Raw genomic sequence first — 23,360 nt, forward strand, 5'->3', positions numbered from 1 at the left:
TCTCCAATTATCCAGACTGTCGGTGATTTAATCAATTGTAGACTATGGTAAAAATGCCAACATAAAATATATATATTCTGGCAAGAACTTTAGAGTCATGTTTTTTTTATTAAAAATAAAAACTCAAGCTGACATGTGATAGCATTATGTCCCTTGGGGTCTGCTAGGAGTGTCTTTGTCACTATCCTGTCCTGGGGACTAAATTGATGAATAAATCACAGCTATCGGCTATTTGTAGTTATTATTTCATGTTTATACTATATCAGCTGCTGCTACAGAAACAGTTTTCTATTGAATTGTTTTATAAGGGTGAAGTGCACACTAGAATGCACAAGGACCAGGGTTCAAACCCCCAGTCCAGCAAGGGGAAAACTTCACACGCTCCCTCTTGCCTTTTCCTCCCCTTTTTTTAAAAAAAAAAATACTTTAAGGTGGAGCAAAGCATGCAAGGTCAGTGTAAAGATCCCGGTTCAAGCCCCTGGCTCCCCACCTGCAGGGGAGTCGCTTCACAGGCGGTGAAGCAGGTTTGCAGGTGTCTGTCTTTCCCTCCTCTCTCCATTTCTCTCTGTCCTGTGCAATGACTACATCAATTCAACAATTAAAAAAAAAAAAGGCAAAAGGGGAAATAAATAAATATAAAAATTTTTTTAAAAAAATACTTTAAATTTATTATTAGATAGAGAAACTGAGAGGGAGAAGAGATAGAGAGGGAGAGAGACAGAGACACCTGTAGCCCTGCTTCACCACTCTTGAAGTTTTCACCCTGCAGGCCCATGGGGGCCAAGGGCTTGAACCTGGGTCCTTGAGCACTGTGATATGTGTGCTTAACCAGGTGTGCCATTGCCTGGCCTCCTCCTTCCCTCTTGATTTCTCTGTCTCTATGCAATAAATAAATAAAATATTTTTAAAATAATAAATGACAAATTAAAATAAAATAGTGAATAAACAAGCACTTAATTTTCCTTCCTTTCTTTATTATTGGATAGAGACAGACAGAAACTGAGGGGGAGAAGAGACAAAGGAAATAGAGAGGGCAGGGTAGATAGCATAATGGTTATGCAAACAAACTCTCATGCCTGAGGCTCCAGAGTCCCAGGTTCAATCCCCTGCACCACCATAAACCAGAGCTGATCAGTGCTCTGGTAAAAAAAAAAAAAAAGAGAGAGAGAGACAGCTTGTGAAGCTTTCCTCCTGCAGGTGGGGACCAGGGGGCTTGAACCTGGGGTCTTTGCAGACTGTAATGTGAGCGTATAAGCAGGTGTGCCACCGCCTGGCCCATAGCACGTAATTTTCCATAGAGATCCCACAAAAATTTTGAAGGGGTGGGGGCACTAAAACCTAGGTACTGGAACCAACTAGTTGCTAACAAGTTAATGACCATGAATTCTGAGCCTCATTTTTTTCCACAGTGAAATAAAGGGGGCATGCCACAAAAAAAAAAAAAAAAAAAAAAAAGTTACTCCCAGTTCACTTTCACAGGCATCCAAGGGAGCTTGTCGCAGCCTATTGCCAAGTGGGATGGACGGGAAATCTCCCGGGGGAAACGCAGCCAGAAAAGGACATTAAGAGGTCACTACTGGGAGGAATCCGGCGGTAGCGCAGCGGGTTAAGCGCAGGTGGTGCAAAGCGCAAGGACAGGAGTTAAGGATCCGGGTTTGAGCCCCCAGCTCCCCACCTGCAGGGGAGTCACTTCACAGGCGGTGAAGCAGGTCTGCTGGTGTCTGTCTTTCTCTCCCCCTCTGTCTTCCCCTTCTCTCTCCATTTCTGTCTTATCCAACAAAGACATCAAAAATAACTACAACAATAAAACAAGGACAACAAAAGGGAATAAATAAATAATTTTAAAAATTGTAAAAAAGTCGTCACTGGGGTCCAGGCGCGCCTGGTTAAGTGTACACATTAAGGTTGCATTGGATCGACCTTCTCGTGGTGCATCCCGTGAGGACCCACTCATTGGGGAAACTGACGATCCTTCCGACTGAATCCACATGGATCCCAGTCACTTTCAAAGCCAGCAACAAGCAGCTCCTGACAGCTTTCAACCTGATGCTGTTGACTGGCTACGGAAGAAGGGCAAACGCTAGAAGAAGAAGGAGGAGGGAGGAGGAGGGGGAGGGGGAGGGGGAGGGGAGGAGGGGGAGGGGGAGGAGGGGGAGGAGGGGAGGGGGAGGAGGGGGAGGGGGAGGGGGAGGAGGGGGAGGAGGGGGAGGGGGAGGGGGAGGGGGAGGAGGGGGAGGGGGAGGGGGAGGGGGAGGGGGAGGGGGAGGAGAAGAAGAAGAAGAAGAAGAAGAAGAAGAAGAAGAAGAAGAAGAAGAAGAAGAAGAAGAAGAAGAAGAAGAAGCAGCAGCAGCAGCAGCAGCAGCAGCAGCAGCAGCAGCACAAGGACCTGGGTTCAAGCCCCCAGTCCGTGTGTGTGCGCGCGCGCGCGCTTTCCCTTTCTATCCCCCTTCCCTCTCAATTTCTCTCTGTCCTATCAAAATTAAGTAAGTTTTAAAGAAAGTCACACTCGTCCGCAGCTCCCCCAGGTGTCTACCAGGTCTCCCTCCCAGACACCCCGAACGCGGTGGGATGCGGCAGAGGGCATGGGTCTGCGCCGCTGGCCTCCACCGAAAGACCCCCAGCCCCGAGGCCTGAGCGACCCCCGCTCCCCCGCTCCTCCCCTCCTTCCCTCCTCCCCTCCTCCCCGCAAGGGCCTTGCAGACACGCAGCCGCCCTTGCACGGGCTCACCCACCAGGGATCTGGTGCCATCCTGCAGCTGCCGCTCGCTCCCGGGACACTTCCTGCTCGCCGCAGCTGACTACGGCGGCTCGTGCGGCTCACACCGCGCAGGTCGGCCGCCGCGAAACCGGAAAACCCGCGTCCGCCAAGCGCCCAGATACCAGGAGCTCAAAAATAATAACGAGCGAGTCGATCATTGTAGGAAAACACGACCCAAGACCGTAGTAGGTTGGAGCACTCTAAACGACGCGGGCCACAAGTGTACGCAACTGAAATACATTTGTTGCTGTGTAAATAATCTCAGGACCCCTAACAGTTATTTAAAAAAAAATTTTTTTTTTAGTTACTTAAAATTTGATCCTGTTTAAAATAAAAGCAACAAACAAAAACTGGATTGTAGTGATCGTTGTGTGGGGGGAGGGGGCGCGGTATAAATTTACTAAAATTACTAAAAATTCGTTTTAAGTAGATTTTACCTGGAAATTTTACTTCGGTGAAGTTTCAAAAGGATTAAATCATACGCCAAACAAGGGTCAACTGTATATTTTATTTTAAGATTCTTTCATTATTTATTCATAAGAAAGGCAGGAAGAGAGAACGAACCAGAGAGCAAGCACTCTAGTACAGGTACTGCCAGGGATTGAACTCAGGACTTCATGCTTGAGAGTCCAATGCTTTATCCACTGCGCCACCTCCCAGACCACCCAATTATGTATTTTATAGCAGCTTTCCCATTAGTATCACTCTTCCGTTGAATTGCTAAAGTCATTTGGTGCTTGCTGATTATAGTTTACCCAAAAGGTCTCTTTACAGGAGAGAAGAGAGAATAAATTCTTTTTAAAAAAAATAGTTTTAATATTTATTTATTTATTTTCAATTTTGTTGCCCTTGTTGGAGAGAATAAATTCTTTGCATTTGGTGCACTCGAAAATTTCTGAGAAATAACCAAGAAAAACAGAAGACTTCCCTCCACTTTGAATCCGGATTTAGCGCAGACTTAGGTCTGGCGCGCATGCGCAGGCCCGTTGCCATAACGACCAGAAGACGCGACAGCGCTGGTGGGTTAGTAGGAAAAGGAAAGTTAGTGATGGAGGAGCCAATTAAGCCCAAGGCCGAAGTGACGGAACTGCAGCTTGAAGCGGTGATTGGTTTCAATGGTGAGGTTCCGAGCATGTCTGGTGCGGGTGGTTTAGGAACCCCAGGAACGTGTAACAAACCAGGAAGGGACCCTGGCAGGTACCCTAAGTTATGGTAGGGAGCATTCATAGGAACCCCGGTATGAGGTGTGGTAGCCTCTTCTGATTAATATCCCAGGACAGTCACTTCCTTGTTCCAAGCCTTAGAGAGTGGGATGGGTTTTCCAAGCACCTAGATGGGATTGAGTGCCTTCTAAACCGAGTGAATGAGCATCGGAGGCTGTAACCCTTCTGCCACAGGATCAGTCCTCCCCTGCTTCTGCTGTGCAATGCTGTCCATCCACCGGAGATTGGCAGTGTCGTGCCCGGGGAACAGCTAAGACAGTTCATGTCAAAGCAGTCAATGTGCCCCTGAGAAAGGCTTGGGAAGTAAACATTTGAGCAACTACTTCAGGGAATAATCTCCAACCCAACAGGATTCTGATGGTGAGAGGTAGACAGAAATGGGGAAGAGGACTCCAAGGGGAGCTGGAGAAGAGAGTTTCTTTGGTTAGAGCAGGCCCGGTCCTTTGACACAAATCTTATGACTGCCAGTCGTTTTGCGTATTAAAAGGAAAATGCTATCTGGTTTGGTTTGGTTTTGAAGGTTTAAAAAAGTGTATTAATTTTAGGGAAAAATTAAACTTTAAAAGATGAAGTGTTTTGGGTGCTCACATTACAGGGCACAAAGACCCGGGTTCAAGTCCCTGGTCCCCACCTGCAGGGAGAAAGCTTCACAAGTGGTGAAGCAGGGCTGCTGGTGTCTCTGTTTCTCTCTCCCTTTCTGTCTTCCCTCCTCTCTCAATTTCTGGCTGTCTCTACCCAATAATAAATAAATAAATATTTAAAATTTTTTAAAAAATGAAATGTAGGCGGAGAGTAGATAGCATAATGGTTATGCAAAGAAACACTCTGCCTAAGGCTCCAAAATCCCAGGTTCAATCCCCTGCATCAGCATCAGCCAGAGCTGAGCAGTGCTCTGGTAAAAAATAAAATATTAGTAGTAATAATAATAACTTAAAAAATGAAGTATGAAGGGCTAAGTGGTAGCACACCTGGTTAAGTGCACACATTACAATGGGCAAGGACCCAGGTTCAAGACCCTGGTCTCCCCCCAAAAAAAGCTTCACAAGTAGTGAAGCAGGTCTGCAGGTGTCTCTTTCTCTCCCTATCTCCTACTTCCTCTCAATTTCCGGCTGTCTCTATCTAATAAATAAATAAAGATAATTAAAAACAACTTTAATATGTACTTATTTTCCCTTTTGTTGCCCTTGTTTATTGTTTTAGTTATTATTGTTGTTATTGATGTCCTCATTGTAAGATAGGACAGAAAGAAATGGAGAGAGGAGGGGAAGACAGAGGAGGGAGAAAGACACCTGCAGACCTGCTTCACTGCCTGTGAAGCGACTCCCCTGCAGGTGGGGAGCCCGGGACTCCAACTGGGATCCTTCAGCAGGTCCTTGCACTTCGCAACACGTGTACTTAACCCGCTGCGCTACCCCCCCGACTCCCGAGTGTTATTATATCTTTTGGGTAAATGCCTAGGAGTGGAATCGCTGGATCGTATGGCATTTCCATTCGTATTTGTTCAAGGATTCTCTACACTGTTCTCCATAACAGCTGCACCAGTTTGCAATCCCACCAGCAGTGTAGCAGTGCCTCTCTCTCCACATCCTCTCCAACACTTATCCCCTCTTGCTTTTAAATGGTTGGTCTTGATATTATGTTATTTTCATTCCACTAGTTTTTTTTTAGTTGTAGTTCTTTTTAAAATGTTTTATTACCTTTACTTAATTGGACACATAATCAGAAATTGAAAGAGAAGGGGGAGATAGAGAGGAAGAGCGAGAGAGACACCTGCAGCCCTGCTTCACCACTCGCAAATCTTTTTCCCTGCAAGTGGGGACTGGGGGCTCAAACCTGGGTCCTTGTGCATTGTGACATGTGTGCTCAACCAGGTGCACCACCACCCAGCCCCAGTTGTAGTCCTATTGTACAAGAAAATGCTTACAGATCCCTTAAGAGAAATTAGAAAAATTTGTATGAGATAACAAGGAAAGATGTCAAAGATAGATTAAATGGAAAATGCGACTAACTAATCGGTCTACAGAGTATGAGCCTATTATAATTAAATAAAGTGTGTGTGCACATATGTGTCTGTGTTGAAAGAGAGCAAAGACAGGAGGGGATATCCAGTGTATATATGTATGGGCAGAAGAAAAGTACTCATTGTGGTCCAGGAGGTGGCATGGTGGATAAAGTATTAGTGTCTCTCTCTCAAGATTTTATTTATTTATTAATGAGAAAAATAGGAGGACAGAGAGAAAGAACCAAACATCACTCTGGTACAAGTGCTTCTGGGGATTGAACTCAAGACCTCATGCTTAAGAGTCCAGTGCTTTATCCACTGTACCATCTCCCAGACCACTAAAGTATTAGACTCTCAAGCATGAGCTCCTTGCATCTTGTGTTTCACACTTAGGTCCTTGATCTCTCTGGATGTGTTTTTTTTTTTTTTTTTTCTTTTTATTATTCCCCAGATTCCCATTTAGCAATACAACCCCCACTATTTCATTCATCATTTTTCATGGACCTGTATTCTCCCCACCCACCCACCCACCCCAGAGTCTTTTACTTTGGTGTAATACTCCAATTCCATTTCAGGTTCGACTTGTGTTTTCTTTTCTAATCTTGTTTTTCAACTTCGGCCTGAGAGTGAGATCATCGCATATTCATCCTTCTGTTTCTGACTTATTTCACTCAACATGATTTTTTCAAGGTCCATCCAAGATCGGCTGAAAACGGTGAAGTCACCATTTTTTACAGCTGAGTAGTATTCCATTGTGTATATAGACCACAACTTGCTCAGCCACTCATCTGTTGTTGGACACCTGGGTTGCTTCCAGGTTTTGGCTATTACAAATTGTGCTGCCAAGAACATATGTGTACACAGATCTTTTTGGATGGATGTGTTGGGTTCCTTAGGATATATCCCCAGGAGGGGAATTGCAGGGTCATAGGGTAGGTCCATTTCTAGCCTTCTGAGAGTTCTCCAGACTGTTCTCCACAGAGGTTGGACCAATTGACATTCCCACCAGCAGTGCAGGAGGGTTCCTTTGACCCCACACCCTCTCCAGCATTTGCTGCTGTTACCTTTTCTGATGTGTGACATTCTCACAGGAGTGAAGTGATATCTCATTGTTGTCTTGATTTGCATTTCTCTGACAATCAGAGACTTGGAGCATTTTTTCATGTGTTTCTCGGCCTTTTGGATTTCTTCTGTGGTGAATATTCTGTCCAATTCCTCCCCCCATTTTTGGATGGGGTTATTTGTTGTCTTGTTGTTGAGTCTGGTAAGCTCTTTATATATGTTGGTTATTAAACTCTTATCTGATGTATGGCATGTAAAGATCTTCTCCCATTCTGTGAGGGGTCTCTTGATTTGGGTAGTGGTTTCTTTTGCTGTGAAGAAGCTTTTTAATTTGATGTAGTCCCATAGGTTTATACTTGCCTTAGTCTTCCTTGTAATTGGATTCGTTTCATTGAAAATGTCTTTAAAATTTATGCGGAAAAAAGTTCTTCCAATATTTTCCTCTAAGTATCTGATAGTTTCTGGTCTAACATCCAAGTCCTTGATCCACTTGGAATTTACTTTTGTATTTGGTGAAATAGAGTGATTCAGCTTCATTCTTCTGCATGTTTCAACCCATTGTTTCCAACACCATTTGTTGAAGAGACTCTGCTTTCCCCATGTAATAGTCTGGGCCCCTTTGTCAAAGATTAGAACAAAATTCTAGCCAACCGGATACAGCAGTATATCAAAAAGATTGTTCATCATGACCAAGTGGGGTTTATCCCAGGCATGCAAGGTTGGTTTAATATACGTAAATCAATCAATGTGATCCACCACATCAACAAAAGCAAGACCAAAAACCACATGGTCATATCAATAGATGCAGAGAAAGCCTTTGACAAAATACAACATCCCTTTATGATCAAAACACTACAAAAAATAGGAATAGATGGAAAATTCCTGAAGATAGTGGAGTCTATATATAGCAAACCTACAGCCAACATCATACTCAATGGTGAAAAACTGGAAGCATTTCCCCTCAGATCAGGTACTAGACAGGGCTGCCCACTATCACCATTACTATTCAACATAGTGTTGGAAGTTCTTGCCATAGCAATCAGGCAGGAGCAAGGAATTAAAGGCATACAGATTGGAAGAGAAGAAGTCAAACTCTCCTTATTTGCAGATGACATGATAGTATACATGGAAAAACCTAAGGAATCTAGCAAGAAGCTTTTGGAAATCATCAGGCAATACAGTAATGTGTCAGGCTATAAAATTAACATTCAAAAGTCAGTGGCATTCCTCTATGCAAACACTAAGTTAGAAGAAATTGAAATCCAGAAATCAGTTCCTTTTTCTATAGCAACAAAAACAATAAAATATCTAGGAATAAACCTAACCAAAGAAGTGAAAGACTTGTATACTGAAAATTATGAGTCACTACTCAAAGAAATTGAAAAAGACACAAAGAAGTGGAAAGATATTCCATGCTCATGGGTTGGAAGAATTAACATCATCAAAATGAATATATTACCCAGAGCCATCAATAAATTTAATGCTATCCCCATCAAGATCCCAAGCACATTTTTTAGGAGAATAGAACAAATGCTACAAATGTTTATCTGGAACCAGAAAAGACCTAGAATTGCCAAAACAATCTTGAGAAAAAAGAACAGAACCGGAGGCATCACACTCCCAGATCTCAAACTGTATTATAGGGCCATTGTCATCAAAACTGCTTGGTACTGGAACATGAACAGACACACTGACCAGTGGAATAGAATTGAGAGCCCAGAAATGAGGCCCCACACCTATGGACATCTAATCTTTGACAAAGGGGCCCAGACTATTACATGGGGGAAGCAGAGTCTCTTCAACAAATGGTGTTGGAAACAATGGGATGTGTTGTTTATAGATGCTGTGAAGCAGGAACCTAATCTCATGTTTCCTATATGAATAGTCATATGATTGTACATAAGGAGTCTAGAATAAGAAATAAATAACATATATGTGTAAATCACCCCCAAGAAACAAAAAAATATTATTATGAGAAGAAAATTATATACAAAATGGAACAATCACAAAGTGAAAATTATTTATTAAGTAAATACATTTGGTCATTTGAGCAAAACAAGACTGTTTAGCTACTGGAATCACACACAGTAAATTAATATAGTTAAAAGAAGAATTCATTGAAAGATGAGAAGACTACATTAGTAAAAAAATGTGTGTGTGTGTGTGTGTGTGTGTATGTGTGTGTATGTTTATGTATTTATTACAAGAGCACTGGTCAGCTCTGGCTTATGCTGGTACCCAGGAGACTGAACCTGTGACTTTAAAGCCTTAGGTATGAGACTTTCTTTGCATAATCATTATGCTATCTACCCCTGCCCATGGGTAAATATTTATGACTCTTGATAAATAGGAAATAGTAAAATGTTTTAAATAGCCAGGAATACAGAAAATAAGAACTATCTGGGGGCTGGGTGGTGGCACTTTGGGTTAAGCACACATATCACTATGCTCAAAGATCTGAGTTAGAGCCCCTGCTCTCCACCTGCAGGAAGGATATATATATATATATATATATATATATATATATATATATATATATATATATTCCCTTTTGTTGCCCTTGTTTTTTATTGTTGTAATTATTATTGTTGTTGATGATGTCTTCGTTGTTGGGTAGGACAGAGAGACATGGAGAGAGGAGGGGTAGACAGAGAGGGGGAGAGAAAGACAGACACCTGCAGACCTGCTTTACCACCTGTGAAGTGACTCCCCTGCAGGTGGGAAGCCAGGGGCTCGAACCGGGATCCTTATGCCGGTCCTTGTGCTTTGCACCATGTGCACTTAACCTGTTGCACTATCTCCCAACTCCCAGGAAGGACTCTTTATGAGCAATGAAGCAGGTCTGCAGGTGTCTACTTTCTCTTTATTACTTATTTATTGTTAGTGATTTAGTATTGATTTACAAAATTACAAGATAAGAGGGGTACCACTTCATACTGTTCCCACCACTAGAGCTCTGGATCCTCAGTCCTTCCATTGTAAGCTACAGCAGTTCCCCCAAGGTTGTAAATGTAGGTTAACTATTATTTCTACAACCATATGTCTATATTTGTATATATTTGGCCCCCTTCCTTTTTTGAAGGTCCCATCTTCTATTCCTTCACAAGTCACATGTACACCTATTGCTATATCCAAATCTCTCTCCCTTTTTCCTCCTTTCTTCTGGGTCCTGGTGGAGCTGGAGTTCAGAGCCCTCTGGTCATCTTCCTCCTATCATTTCTCCCCCACTGGGAGTATGGATCAAAGTTATTTTTGGTGTGCAGAAGGTGGGAGTTCTGGCCTCTGTAATAATTTCTCTAGTAGACTTGGGTGTTGGCAAGTAGATAAATACCCTCAGCAAGTTTCTACCTTTTCCTAGTGGGGTAGGGCACTGGAGAAGTGAGGTTCCAATACACACTGGGTGAGGCCATCTGCCCAGGAAAGTCAGGATAGACTCATAATAGCATCTGCAACTTGGTGGCTGAAAGACAGCAAGATACAAAGCAGGACAAAATGATTAATGAACAGAAAACAAAAAAAAGTAGGAACAGAGCAGATGAGAATAGGGATCTTTGGGTAGAAATATATCTCCCTTTTAATCTCCCCTTCCCTTTCAATTTCTCTCTGTCCTCTAAAGTAAAAGTAAAGTAGCAAGAAAAGAAAAGGAAAAAAAAAAAGAGGAAAAAATGGCCACTGGGAGCAGTGGATTCCTAGTGCCAGCAGCACTGAGCCCCAGCAATAACTCTGGTGGGGGAAAAAACAAAAGGAAATATCTGAGATATTTTTGAAGATAAATTGGGAATTCTGGGGCGGGGGAAAACATAAAATTAGATTTCATGTTGGGTTGCATCATGGAGGAGGAACCAGGAACTCTTGTGGCTGAGCAGGAACACAATGCAACTCTCTTTTATTGATCAGAAAAGAATCTGCCTTTATACCTTCTGCAACGGAAGTGGCAGGTTGGAAAAAGGAAGTGACCAGGAGACTGGGCGGAGCATGAAAGTAGCAAGCTTCCATCTAACCAGTGGGGATTAAACCAATGCCCTGCAGGCAGGGTGGGTCTCAGACAAAACAGTGATTATGTAAATAAACCACAGCATCAAGCAATGCAGGGGACCTGCCGAAATGACCAACAATTTCTTGGGGAAGTAGACTTGTTCTTATAAAAGCTACATGATATATTGTTACAAAGGTTATTTTCCTTAATCATTTTATACCAATCTACTAGAAATTATTTTGATTTCCAGTTTCTCAACCCCACTTTGATAGTTCCATCATACAATAAACATGAGTCTCAAAAATATCTGACCAAAGTTGAATGATGAGGAAGAAGCTTTATCTATTCATGTCGTAATTGTTGTGTGGTTCTTGGAGAACTTTGGAAAACAGAGGACCACCCCCATACCTTTTAAAAAAAAAATTTTATATTTATTTTTTATTTATTTTCCCTTTTGTTGCCCTTGTTTAACATTGTTGTGGTTATTATTGTTGTTGTTATTAATGTCCTTGTTGTTGGATAGGACAGAGAGAAATGGAGGGGAAGACAGAGAGGAGGGGAAGACAGAGGGAGGAGAGAAAGACAGATACTTGCAGACCTGCTTCACTGCCTGTGAAGCAACTCCCCTGAAGGTGGGGAGCCAGGGGCTTGAACCGGGATCCTTAAGCCGGTCTTTGTGCTTTGCGCCACATGTGCTTAACCTGCTGCACCACCGCCCGACTCTTTTTTTTTTTTTTTTCTTTTAACCAGAGCACTGCTCAGCTCTGGTTTATGGTGGTGTGAGGGGCTTGAACCTGGGGAATCTGGGACTTTGGAGCCTCAGGCATGAGAGGCTCTTTGCATAACAATTATGCTCTCTCCCCCTCTCCCCTTATCTTCTTCAGAGAGCCTGGCAGAGACAGACTGAATCAAGCAGATATCCTTTTTTACCTGAGGTGGTGAAATATCTCTGCCCTAAACCTATGTGGTTCCCTAAGGTGGACTGGTAGCCCATTTTAGGAAGACAAGAATCAGCCCTCTGGCTGTCAATACAAAGTTTACGGACCAGCATTGGAATCCCTTGGGAGCAGACTCTGGGCCTCACCCAAGATCTAAAATCAGAATCTATACTTTAACCAGATCTCCTCAAAATCTGATACACATTCAAGCCTGAGAACTATATAATAGACCCACATTCTTGACAGTGGAATAAGGACTATGCAATTGCTTCCCTGTCACCACCACCCCCAGACACATAGTTGTTTGAGTTGAACTAAAGCTTATTCAAAAGCATTCTCTTTTGTACTTAAGTCACTAGTTACTTCTGCACCTGATTATTTTTATTTTAAGCTTAATAGGAAATAGAGACGGAGGCCGGGTGGTGGCACACTTGGTTGAATACACATGTTACAATGAGCCCCTGTTCCCCACCTACAGGGGGAAAAGCTTCAGGAGTGGTGAAGCTGGGCTGTAGGTGTCTTCTCTGTCTCTCTTCCTGTCTATCACCCCTCCCCACTCAATTTCTGGCTGTCTCTGTCCAATAAATAAATAAAGATTTTTAAAAAAGATAAACCCATTCTGCTTAAAAAAAAAAAAAAAGGAAATACAGAAAGAAATTGAGAGGGGAGGAGGAGATAGAGGAGAGAGAAAGAATAAACACCTGCAGCCCTGCTTCACTACTAGTGAAGCTTTCCCCCTGCTGGCAGGATTGAACGCAGGTCCTTGCACATGGTAATATAACTGAGTATGCCACTACCCGACCTCTAGGACTACTTCTGATCTCTTTCAGGACATGTGCCCTCTGGTTTGAAATGCCATCCCGACCAAGAGCATCTGGTTTACCCTCTGGGCTGCACAGTCCTCATTCAGGCCATCAATACCCAAGATCAGAAATTCCTACACGGCCATGACAACAACGTGTCCTGCGTGTCCATCTCCCAGGATGGATCCTTCATTGCCTCTGGGCAGGTCACATTCATGGGTTTCAAGGTGAACCACTGAAATGAGTTCCTTGGGAGTTCATTTGGAGTTGCCCCGTTTTCTACTCCCAAAACAAACAAAAAGGCCCACTATTTTCATTCTGTCAGCGTGAAAGGAAAAATGCAGGGTGGGTGTGCCTTCATACTTGATGTTATCAGCCACAGGCTTGTGGCTGATAATTCTCAGAAACAAAAGTCCCAGCTTTTTTTTTTTCCCCCTTGTAATTTTTTTCCATTTTATTGTTTTCCTGTCTGTAAGACATGATCTAATTTATAGAAAAATGGCATTACCGATTATGTCCTCCCCCCACCCCCGCAATGGGAGGTTAGCTATCTCCTCTGGATCGTTCAAAGCCTGTCTCTGATCTGACACTGTGTTCTTGCCCCAGGCCGACATCATTTTGTGGGACTATAAAAAAAGGGAGCTGATCACTCGGCTGTCTCTTCACAAAGGCAAAATTGAAGCCCTGGCCTTTTCACCAAATGATTTGTACTTAGTATCACTAGGAGGCCCAGATGATGGAAGGTAAGAAACTAAATGTGCTTATTGCCCACACTCCATTTTTCTAGACACGTCAAGTACATTCTCCCCTCTTGCAGTTTATCTTGACCCATCTATATTTGATTGTGCACAGTGCAAGAAAAGCAGCAAAGAAAAAAATAATAATTCTGTTCCTCTACACTTGCTGCACAGTGAAACCCAGCGAGGTGGGAAGCCTTCAAAAATCATTGATGCCAGGGGCCAGGCGGTGGTGCAACTAGTTAAGCACTCACTTTACAGCGTGCAAGAATCCAGGTTCAAGCCCCTGGTCCCCACCAGCAGGGGGGAATCTTCATCAGTGTTGAGACATGGTTGCAGGTATCTGTCTTTCTTTCTAACTCCCCCTCTTTCTTTTTTTTATTTTTTATTTATAAAAAGGAACACTGACAAAACCATAGGATAAGAGGGGTACAACTTTGCACAGTTCCCATCACCAGACCTCTGTATCCCATCCCCTCCCCTGATATCTTTCCTATTCTTTAACCCTCTGGAAGTATGGACCCAAGATCATTGTGGGATGCAGAAAGTTGAAGGTCTGGCTTCTATAATTGCTTCCCTGCTGAACATGGGCATTGACAGGTCGATCCATACTCCCAGCCTGTCTTTCTCTTTCCCTAGTGGGGAAGGGCTCCGGGGAAGTGGAGCTCCAGGACACATTGGTGGGGTTGTCTGTCCAGTGAAGTCTGGTCGGCATCATGCTAGCATCTGGAACCTGGTGGTTGAAAAGAGAGTTAACCCCCACACCTATGGACATCTAATCTTTGACAAAGGTGCCCAGACTATTAAATGGGGAAAACAGAGTCTCTTCAACAAATGGTGTTGGAAACAATGGGTTGAAACATGCAGAAGAATGAAACTGAATCACTGTATTTCACCAAATACAAAAGTAAATTCCAAGTGGATCAAGGACTTGGATGTTAGACCAGAAACTATCAGATACTTAGAGGAAAATATTGGCAGAACACTTTTCTGCATAAATTTTAAAGACATCTTCAATGAAACGAATCCAATTACAAAGAAGACTAAGGCAAGTATAAACCTATGGGACTATATCAAATTAAAAAGCTTCTTCACAGCAAAAGAAACCACTACCCAAACCAAGAGACCCCTCACAGAATGGGAGAAGATCTTTACATGCCATACATCAGACAAGAGTTTAATAACCAACATATATAAAGAGCTTGCCAAACTCAACAACAAGACAACAAATAACCCCATCCAAAAATGGGGGAGGACTTGGACAGAATATTCACCACAGAAGAGATCCAAAAGGCTGAGAAACACACGAAAAAATGCTCCAAGTCTCATTGTCAGAGAAATGCAAATAAAGACAACAATGAGATACCTACCACTTCACTCCTGTGAGAATGTCACACATCAGAAAAGATAACAGCAGCAAATTCTGGAGAGGGTGTGGGGTCAAAGGAACCCTCCTACACTGCTGGTGGGAATGTCAATTGGTCCAACCTCTGTGGAGAACAGTCTGGAGAACTCTCAAAAGGCTAGAAATGGACCTACCCTATGACCCTACAATTCTCCTCCTGGGGATATATCCTAAGGAACCCAACACATCCATCCAAAAAGATCTGTGTACACATATGTTCTTGGCAGCACAATTTGTAATGGCCAAAACCTGGAAGCAACCCAGGTGTCCAACAACAGATGAGTGGCTGAGCAAGTTGTGGTCTATATACACAATGGAATACTACTCAGCTGTAAAAAATGGTGACTTCACCATTTTCAGCCGATCTTGGATGGATGCCGGGATAGCCTGAGGGTACTTCTTCCCGAGCTAGTGCTCTCTGGGTTGGAGAGAACTCAACTGGAGCTGATCTAGGCTGCTGTGTGGGAGAGGGATCAGGAACTCGTGCTGCACCAACTTCCGCAGGAGATACACTCTGGAACTCTCGGAGCCGGAAAGCAATTTCCAAGTGTCTTTAATCAGAAGAGCAGCTGTTTTTATACTCTCCAAGTAGGGTGGAAACAGGATGTGATATAGAGAGGGTGGAGAGAAAAGTGACTGGTGAAAATCAGAGTGTGACAAGGAGGGGGCGGAACAGGCGAGAATCCTATCACTGAACCACCAATGCCCTGGAGTGCTTTATGTAAAAGTGATTTATGTAAGTAGACCAAAGCTTTGGATCAGTAAATCCCTATATAGGCATATGGTTAAGCAGAAGCCAGGGGGAGGTGGCATACTACCCAACAGATGGATCTTGAAAAATTCATGTTAAGTGAAATAAGTCAGAAACAGAACAATGAATATGGGATGATCTCACTCTCAGGAAGAAGTTGAAAAACAAGATCAGAAAAGAAAACACAAGTAGAACCTGAAATGGAATTGGCATATCGCACCAAAGTTAAAGACTCTGGGGTGGGTGGGTGGGGAGAAAACAGATCCATGAAGGATGATAGAGGACATAGTGGGGGTTGTATTATTATATGGGAAACTGGGGAATGTTATGCATTTACAAACTATTGTATTTACTGTAAATTAATGTAAAACATTAATTCCCCAATAAAGAAATAAAAATAAAAAAGAAGAAAAGAGGTTAACATACAAAGCCAAACAAATTGTTGATCAATCATGGACCTAAAGGCTGGAATAGTGCAGATGAAGTGTTGGGGGGGCGTCCTCTATTTTGTAGATAGCTACTAGGCATATTTTAGCTATATTTCAAAGGGCCTGTAGCTATACTAGTGTTTTGTTTGTTTGTTTGTTTGTTTTGCCTGAGCCTGGAATTGGATCCTAATTATTGTCTGGGGAGATGATGTCACGGCTGGGAAAAGGACTATAAAGCTGGATCAGGGAAGAGAGTAGCTCCCTAATATGGGAAAGGGGTAGAAATATTGTTGACTGTAAACCCCATTGATTTGATGTGATCTAGGGCCCATAATTAGCTTAGGAGCCAGTGTGACCTCTGCACCCCTCTAGATCTGAGCTCACATTCTGTGGTCATGAGTAGGAACATTCCATGATGCCCTAGTAACTCCCCCTCTTTCTATCACCTCCCTCCTCTCTCAGTTTCTCTGTCTCTATCCAATAATAAATAAATAAATATTTTTTAAAAACCACTGATGCCTGGCTGCACCTTCAGAGACTTTGCTTGGACTGTCCTGAGTCTTATGAGTCATAAAAGTTTCTCAGGTGATACTGCTGAGCAGCTTAAATTGAGAATTAGCTCTGTAAAAGAGAAATGCCATCACCTCATCCATCACCATCAAAGACAGCAGCTCTTTTTTTTTTTTTTTTTTGAGCGCTTACTCTTTGACTGGAGTTCACTGAGCATGTTAGTTGGATTAGCTTCATTTGAGCTTTACAACAACTGCACAAAGTGGGAGCTGTTGAAATTGATGGTAGAAGTCACCAGCTAGTAGAGCTAAGAGACAAGTCCCAAGCCTAATGGTGTGATTCTAGAAGTGTCATTTTTTTAAATTTGAAGTTACTTTATTCTTATTATTTATTTATTTATTCATGAGAAAAACCAGAGGAGAGAAAGAGAGAGAAAGAACCAGACATCACTTCGGTACATGTGCTGCTGGGGATTGAACTCGGGACCTCATGCTTGAGAGTCCAACGCTTCATCCACTGAGCTACTCCCAGACCACAGAGGTGGCATTTTCTTGAAAGCACTGCTCTGCTCTATTTGTAGTGCCAGGCATGGAGCCTGGGAATGCCAGCACGCAAGGCCTGAGCACCATGCTATCTTCCTGGGCCCAGAGATGGCATTTCTTATTTGTCTCATCAAGGCATAATCTTTCCTCCTCAAGGAACTCACAAAGTCAAGTTCCGTAGGCAGAGAATACACACAAATGAAATTGTAAGGGAAAAGGTATTTGAAAGTGTGACATTAAGAAGGGCAACATAGTATATATTCCTATGGGAATGTCATAGAAATAGAAGAGAAATAATAACACCTCAAGTTTTTTTTTTTTCTTTTTGCCTCCAGGGTTATCGCTGGGGCGTGGTGCCTGCCTACACTACAAATCCACTGCTCCTGGGGGCCTTTTTTTTTTTTTTTCTTGTTTTATTGGATAGGACACAGAAACTGAGAGAGGAGGTGGAGAGAGGTGGAGAAAAAGATAGACACCTACAGACCTGCTTCATTGCTTGTGAAGTGACATCCTTCCCTCAACAGATGGGGAGCCAGGGGCTCAAACCAGGATCCTTGTGTGGGTCCTTGAGGTTCGTACTATGTGTGCTTTAGCCTGGTGCACCACCACCCTGCCCTGAGACCTCATGTTTTATAAGATTTAAAAATAATTCACTTGTCAAATTTCATTCAACATCATTAGTGGGCTGCTCTGATCTTGTTGCTCTGTGTGATGGCATATGGACACTCAATTCCCTTGTCTGTGCATATTTAGGTGCATGTGTCATTTTCTCTCTCTCTCTCTCTCTCTTTCTCTCTCTCTCTCTCTGTGCGCGCCTTGCTTTTTCCTTGAAATATGAAAACGTTCTGGAGTTTGGTCCTTGAATGATCCACATAAGGGAATTGGTGAGGATGGGATTCTGCAGGTTTTGAACACCCCCGAACCTGTGGGCAGATCCATTCTACTCAAAACACTTGAGTTTGTTTGACCACCAGGGCTATCTCTGGAGCATAGTGCTTGAGCAATGACTCCACAGCTCCAGTCAGTCTCCCCTGCCCCCATTTTTTTCTTGTAGAGACAGAAATAGGGAATTGGGTGGTGCCAGGGATTGAAAGTGGGACCTTGAAGTCTAAGATGTGAACTATTTTTAATGTGTAACTATTACACTAGCTCTCCAATTTTGTTTCTATCTTGATTTTGCCTGAGCTGAACAGTGCTCTGGTCAGTCTCTCTCCCCACCCTCATTAAAATAAATAAAATATATTTTAAAAAGAAAATTAAATTCTCAAAGCTGGGGAAATTGCCCAACTGGTAACACATACGACTTGTGTGCCTGAAGTTACCAGTTCTGCCTACCCACTCTGTGCATGCAGAATGGTGCTCTGGTTTCTCTTTTTCTCATGGAACTCTTTTATGTGAAATAAGTAAAAACAAATCTGAAAGAGAGGGCTGGGGAGACAGCACAATGGTTAAGCAAAGAGATTTTCATGCCTGAGATGCCAAAGGTCTCAGGTTCAATCCCCAGCACCATTATAAGCGAGAGATGAGCAGTGCTCTGTTAAAAACAAAAACAAAAACATACAAACAACAAAAAATCTGAAAGAAAGAGGGAGACAAAGGAAGGAAATTAAGTTCTGAAGCTAGGCAGTGTCACACCTGGTTAAGCACACACATTAAAGTGTATAAGGACCAGGGTTCAAGCCCCTGGTCCCTACCTGCAGGGAGAAAGCTTTACAAATGGTGAAGCAGGGATGCAAGTGTCCCTCTGCTTCAGTCTCTCCCTCCCCTCTCAATTGCTCTCTACCCAATAATAAATAAATTAATTAATGATTTAAAAGTATATATTTTCAAAAAAGAAAATGAAAAATTCTTTTTTTTTTTTTTTAAGATTTTATTTATTTATTTATGAGAAAGATAGGAGGAGAGAGAAAGAACCAGACATCACTCTGGCACATGTGCTGCTGGGGATCAAACACAGGACCTCATGCTTGAGAGTCCAAAGCTTTATCACTGCACCACCTCTTGGACCACAAATAAAAAGTTTGTAATTGTCAGCCAAACCTGAAATCCTGCCCTAGATGGTCCATCTTCTATTATGACAAGTCCCCCAAGCGATTCTGATATGCTATCAAATTTCACAACACTCTGCTTTATTTTATTTATTTATTTATTTATTTATTTTGACTAAAGCACTGCTCGGCTCTGGCATATGGTGGTTTAGAGGGATTCAACCTGGAACTTTGGAGCCTCTGGCATGAGAGTCTCTTTGCATAAACATTATGCTGTCTACCCCCCACTCCCCAAGAAATTTTTTCACTTGAGAAAGGTTCTTACTAAACTCCTATGTCCCGAGTATCTGGAAATATCTTTATTCTAGCATAGACTTGTTCACTGCACTTACTACTTTTCTAGCTTCATGATAATTTCCTTCAAAATCTTAGATGGCTTCCAATTGCTTGTATCTGCTAAAAACAGAGTGCAAAGGTCTCCTAGTAAATAGCACTTGTCAGGGGCAGGTGGGGGCGTATCTGGTTGAGCGCACATGTTACAGTGTGCAAGGGCCAGGGTTCAAGTCCCCAGTCCCCTCCTGCAGGGGAAAAGCTTCACCAGTGGTGACAGTAGGAGTGTAGGTGTCTCCCTCTCTCTCTCTCTCTCTCTCTGTCTCCCCCTTCCTCTCAACTTCTAGCTGTCTCTATGCAATAAATAAATGATAATTAAAAAACATTTAAGGGAGTCAGGCGGTAGCGCAGCGGGTTAAGTGCACGTGACACAAAGCGCAAGGACCGGCTAAGGATCCCGGTTCAAGCCCCTGGCTCCCCACCTACAGGGGCATCGCTTCACAGGCGGTGAAGCAGGTCTGCAGGTGTCTATCTTTCTCTCCCTCTCTCTGTCTTCCCCTCCTCTCTCCATTTCTCTCTGACCTATCCAACAACGATGACAATAATAATAACTACAACAATAAAACAACTAGGGCAACAAAAGGGAATAAATAAATAAATATTTTTAAAAAACATAAATATAAATGAATAAATGAATGACTAGTACTTGTCTCCCAGTAGCCACTGCTGTTAAGATACTGGGCATCAGTGTGACTCGTTTGATTTTTCTTTTGTGATTGGTCTGGTTTTAAACCACTAAAAGGGTTGCTGCTTAGTTTGAAAGCTTGTTACATCCCCCTGACTCTTTGGCTTCCTCCAATTTGACAGTGTGGTGGTGTGGAACATAGCCCAGAAAGAAGCCATCTGTGGCAGCCCTGCAGCGGGCCTCAACGTCGGAAACGCCACCACAGTCTACTACTCCAGGTGCCGGGACGAGATGTTTGTCACTGCTGGAAAGTATGTGTCTCCAGTCGAGGTTTTCAGAGCTCCAAATTCATTGTGTTAGCTTTTTCATAAAATAGCTTTATTCCAACGTGGGGGGAGGGGTTGTCTTTCAACCTGGAAAAATACCTCACATCAGACCCTTTTGTTGCCCTCATTATTATTATCATTGTTGTTGGATAGGACAGAGAGAAAGGAGGGGGAAGACAGAGACAGGGAGAGAAACATGAAAGATAGACATCTGCAGACCTGCTTCACCGCTTGTGAAGCAACAACCCCCGTAGGTGAGGAGCCAGGGGCTGGAACCGGTTTCCTTATGCTGGTCCTTGTCTTGAGCTTCCCGCCATGTGTGCTTAACCCACTGCCCTACCACCTGCCCCCCCCCCCAGACTTTTCTAGTTATTAAACATGCTTTCCCCAAAACATCTTTTAGCCAATTCCATCAGAACCCAGAGAGAGAAGAGGAAAGGACATTCGGAAGTGTCAGTGGGTGACACTTGACTTGGAGGGGAGGAGAGGGCAGGACCTTGGAAGAAATGGGAAAATACATATATGTGTGGATCTATGCCCCTATTGTCCCATAATTTTGTAAATCAATATTAAATCACTGAAAAACAAAAAAAAAGGAAGAAAGGGACCAGGTGGTGGCACACCTGGTTAAGTGCACACTTTACAGTGTGCAAATACCCAAGTTCAAGTCCCTGGTCCCACCTGCAGGGAGAAAGCTTCATGAGTGGTGAAGCAGGGCTGCAGGTGTCTGTCTCTCTGTCTCTCTCCCTCTCTATCTCCTCCTCTCTCAATTTCTCTCTGTCTCTATCCAATAATAAAAATGAAAAAAAAAATATTAAAAACAAAATTAATTCCTTAAAAAAGAAAGTAATGGTTTGTTTATTGGTTATAAAAAGATAGAAAATGTTATAGTTTGAAAGTTATTTGTACCCATAAGACAACAGCCTTACAAAGCAACATTTCCTTAATAAAATGTTTTTAATTTAACAAGTAAAATTGTTACAGCCTTTTCAAAAAAAAAAGTGGTTATTTGAAAACTTTATGTATAGGAGTAAAAAGTTTCTTCTTAGCTGGTAAATTCATTTCAGCTGGGGGCCAGGTGGTAGCACAGCAGATTAAGCCACATGGCGCAAAGCACAAATACAGGAGTAAGGATTCCAGTTCGAGCCCCCAGCTCCAGGGGCGGGGGGCTCGCTTCACAAGGGGTGAAGCAGGTCTGCAGGTGTCTATCTTTCTCTGCCCCTCTGTCTTCCCCTCCTCTCTTGATTTCTCTCTGTCTTATCCAACAAGAATGACAGCATTCTCTTTGCATAACCATTATGCTATCTTACCCTCTGCTCTTCTTTTCATTACAGATTGAAGAGTTCTCTGTTGTGTATGTGTGCATGTGCGCATGTGCATGTGTATGTGTGTGAATATGATCCTCAGAATCTATTTAGGCAATGGGTTAGGGTTAGGGTTAGGATTCACCCTAACCGGCCCTCTCCCGTTCTAATGTCCATGGACATCCTTCCTCCAGGAGTCAAAACCTGAGTTCACACCAAGAAAAAATTACGACAATCCTGTTTAGCTCTCCCTTAAGTTCACATGACACTGATGATTAAGGAAGTTAATCTGTAGGGGAAGTCATGGAAAAGTTGGTTATTTTGGTTTTTGATTTTTTTAAACTTTATTTAATGAGTACATTCAAAATACTTATTAAATCCCAAGGGCATTCTTTAAGGAAATCAAACAGACAGCAGTGAAATTTTCTTAGGACCACACAAAAGATCTCAACTTGCTAATCTTCTCTGTATCATTCCAATTTTAGTATATGTGCTGCTGGAGCGAGCACAGATCTCAACTTGCTAAAGCAACCTCCATAGAATAAAGAGAGAAGGAGCATGGCACCATTCTCCCCAACTTCAAACTTTACTGCAAAGTCACTGTCAAAAGGAGTGGTATTGAAGTGGGAGTAGACATAATGGTTGCAGGCTGGAAGTTAACTCACCCCATAGAGCACAGTTACTATGCCCTAGTACCAGGGTTCAAGCCAACAGTCACATGGGAGTGTCTACAGGGGTGAAAGCTTCACAAGCAGGAGAGCAGTGCTACCATATCTCTATTCTCTCTGTCTCTCTGTCTTACCCTCTCTATGTCTTTATGTATTTACTTGCTTTGTTTTGTATGACTTTTTAAAATATATTTATTTTAGATAGAGACAGAAATCAAGAGGAGACAGGAAGAGAGATGCTTTTTTAAAAATTTATTTATTGGGTAATTAATGTTTTACAGTAGATTGTAAATACAATAGTTTGTACATGCATAACATTTCTCAGTTTTCCACATAACAATTCACCCCCCACTAGGTCCTCTGTCATCCTTTTTTGGACCTGTATTCTCCCCCCACCCCCACTCTAGAGTCTTTTACTTTGGTGCAATACACCAACTCCAGTTCAGGTTCTACTTATGTTTTCTCTTCTGATCTTGTTTTTAAACTTCTGCCTGTGAGTGAGATCATCCCATTTTTATCCTTCTGTTTCTGACTTATTTCACTTAACATGATTTCTTCAAGCTCCATCCAAGATGGGCTGAAAATGGTAAAGTCACCATTTTTAATAGCTGAGTAGCATTCCATTGTGTATATTGACCACAACTTGCTCAGCCACTCATCTGTTGTAGGACACCTGGGTTGCTTCCAGGTTTTGGCTATTACAAATTGTGCTGCCAAGAACATATGTATACACAGATCTTTTTGGATGGGTGTGTTGGGTTCCTTAGGATATATCCCCAGGAGAGGAATTGCAGGATCATAGGGTAGGTCCATTTCTAGCCTTCTGAGAGTTCTCCAGACTGTTCTCCACAGGGGTTGGACCAATTGACATTCCCACCAGCAGTGCAGGAGGGTTCCTTTGACCCCACACCCTCTCCAGAATTT

The 23,360-nt window shown here is 42.7% G+C and overlaps 2 protein-coding genes across 3 annotated transcripts in view; one reads left to right on the forward strand and one right to left on the reverse strand.

Annotated features, from left to right (window-relative positions):
* The window catches only part of STX8 (syntaxin 8), a 292,040-nt gene extending 289,188 nt beyond the window's left edge, over positions 1-2,852 (reverse strand). The window contains exon 1 of the mRNA XM_060204904.1: positions 2,733-2,852. Coding sequence (XP_060060887.1) covers positions 2,733-2,749 — 17 coding nt within the window. The 5' untranslated portion in view covers positions 2,750-2,852. The remainder of the gene's footprint in view (positions 1-2,732) is intronic.
* Positions 2,853-3,787: 935 nt separating this feature from the next.
* The window catches only part of CFAP52 (cilia and flagella associated protein 52), a 62,526-nt gene continuing 42,953 nt past the window's right edge, over positions 3,788-23,360 (forward strand). For both annotated transcript variants that reach the window (XM_060204431.1, XM_060204432.1), the window contains exons 1-4: positions 3,788-3,876; positions 12,790-12,989; positions 13,369-13,505; positions 20,321-20,449. In XM_060204431.1, the coding sequence (XP_060060414.1) occupies positions 3,807-3,876; positions 12,790-12,989; positions 13,369-13,505; positions 20,321-20,449 (536 nt within the window). In that variant the 5' untranslated portion in view covers positions 3,788-3,806. The remainder of the gene's footprint in view (positions 3,877-12,789; positions 12,990-13,368; positions 13,506-20,320; positions 20,450-23,360) is intronic.

This window comes from Erinaceus europaeus, chromosome 12 (genome assembly GCF_950295315.1).
Source record: "Erinaceus europaeus chromosome 12, mEriEur2.1, whole genome shotgun sequence".
NCBI classification, from domain to species: domain Eukaryota; kingdom Metazoa; phylum Chordata; class Mammalia; order Eulipotyphla; family Erinaceidae; genus Erinaceus; species Erinaceus europaeus.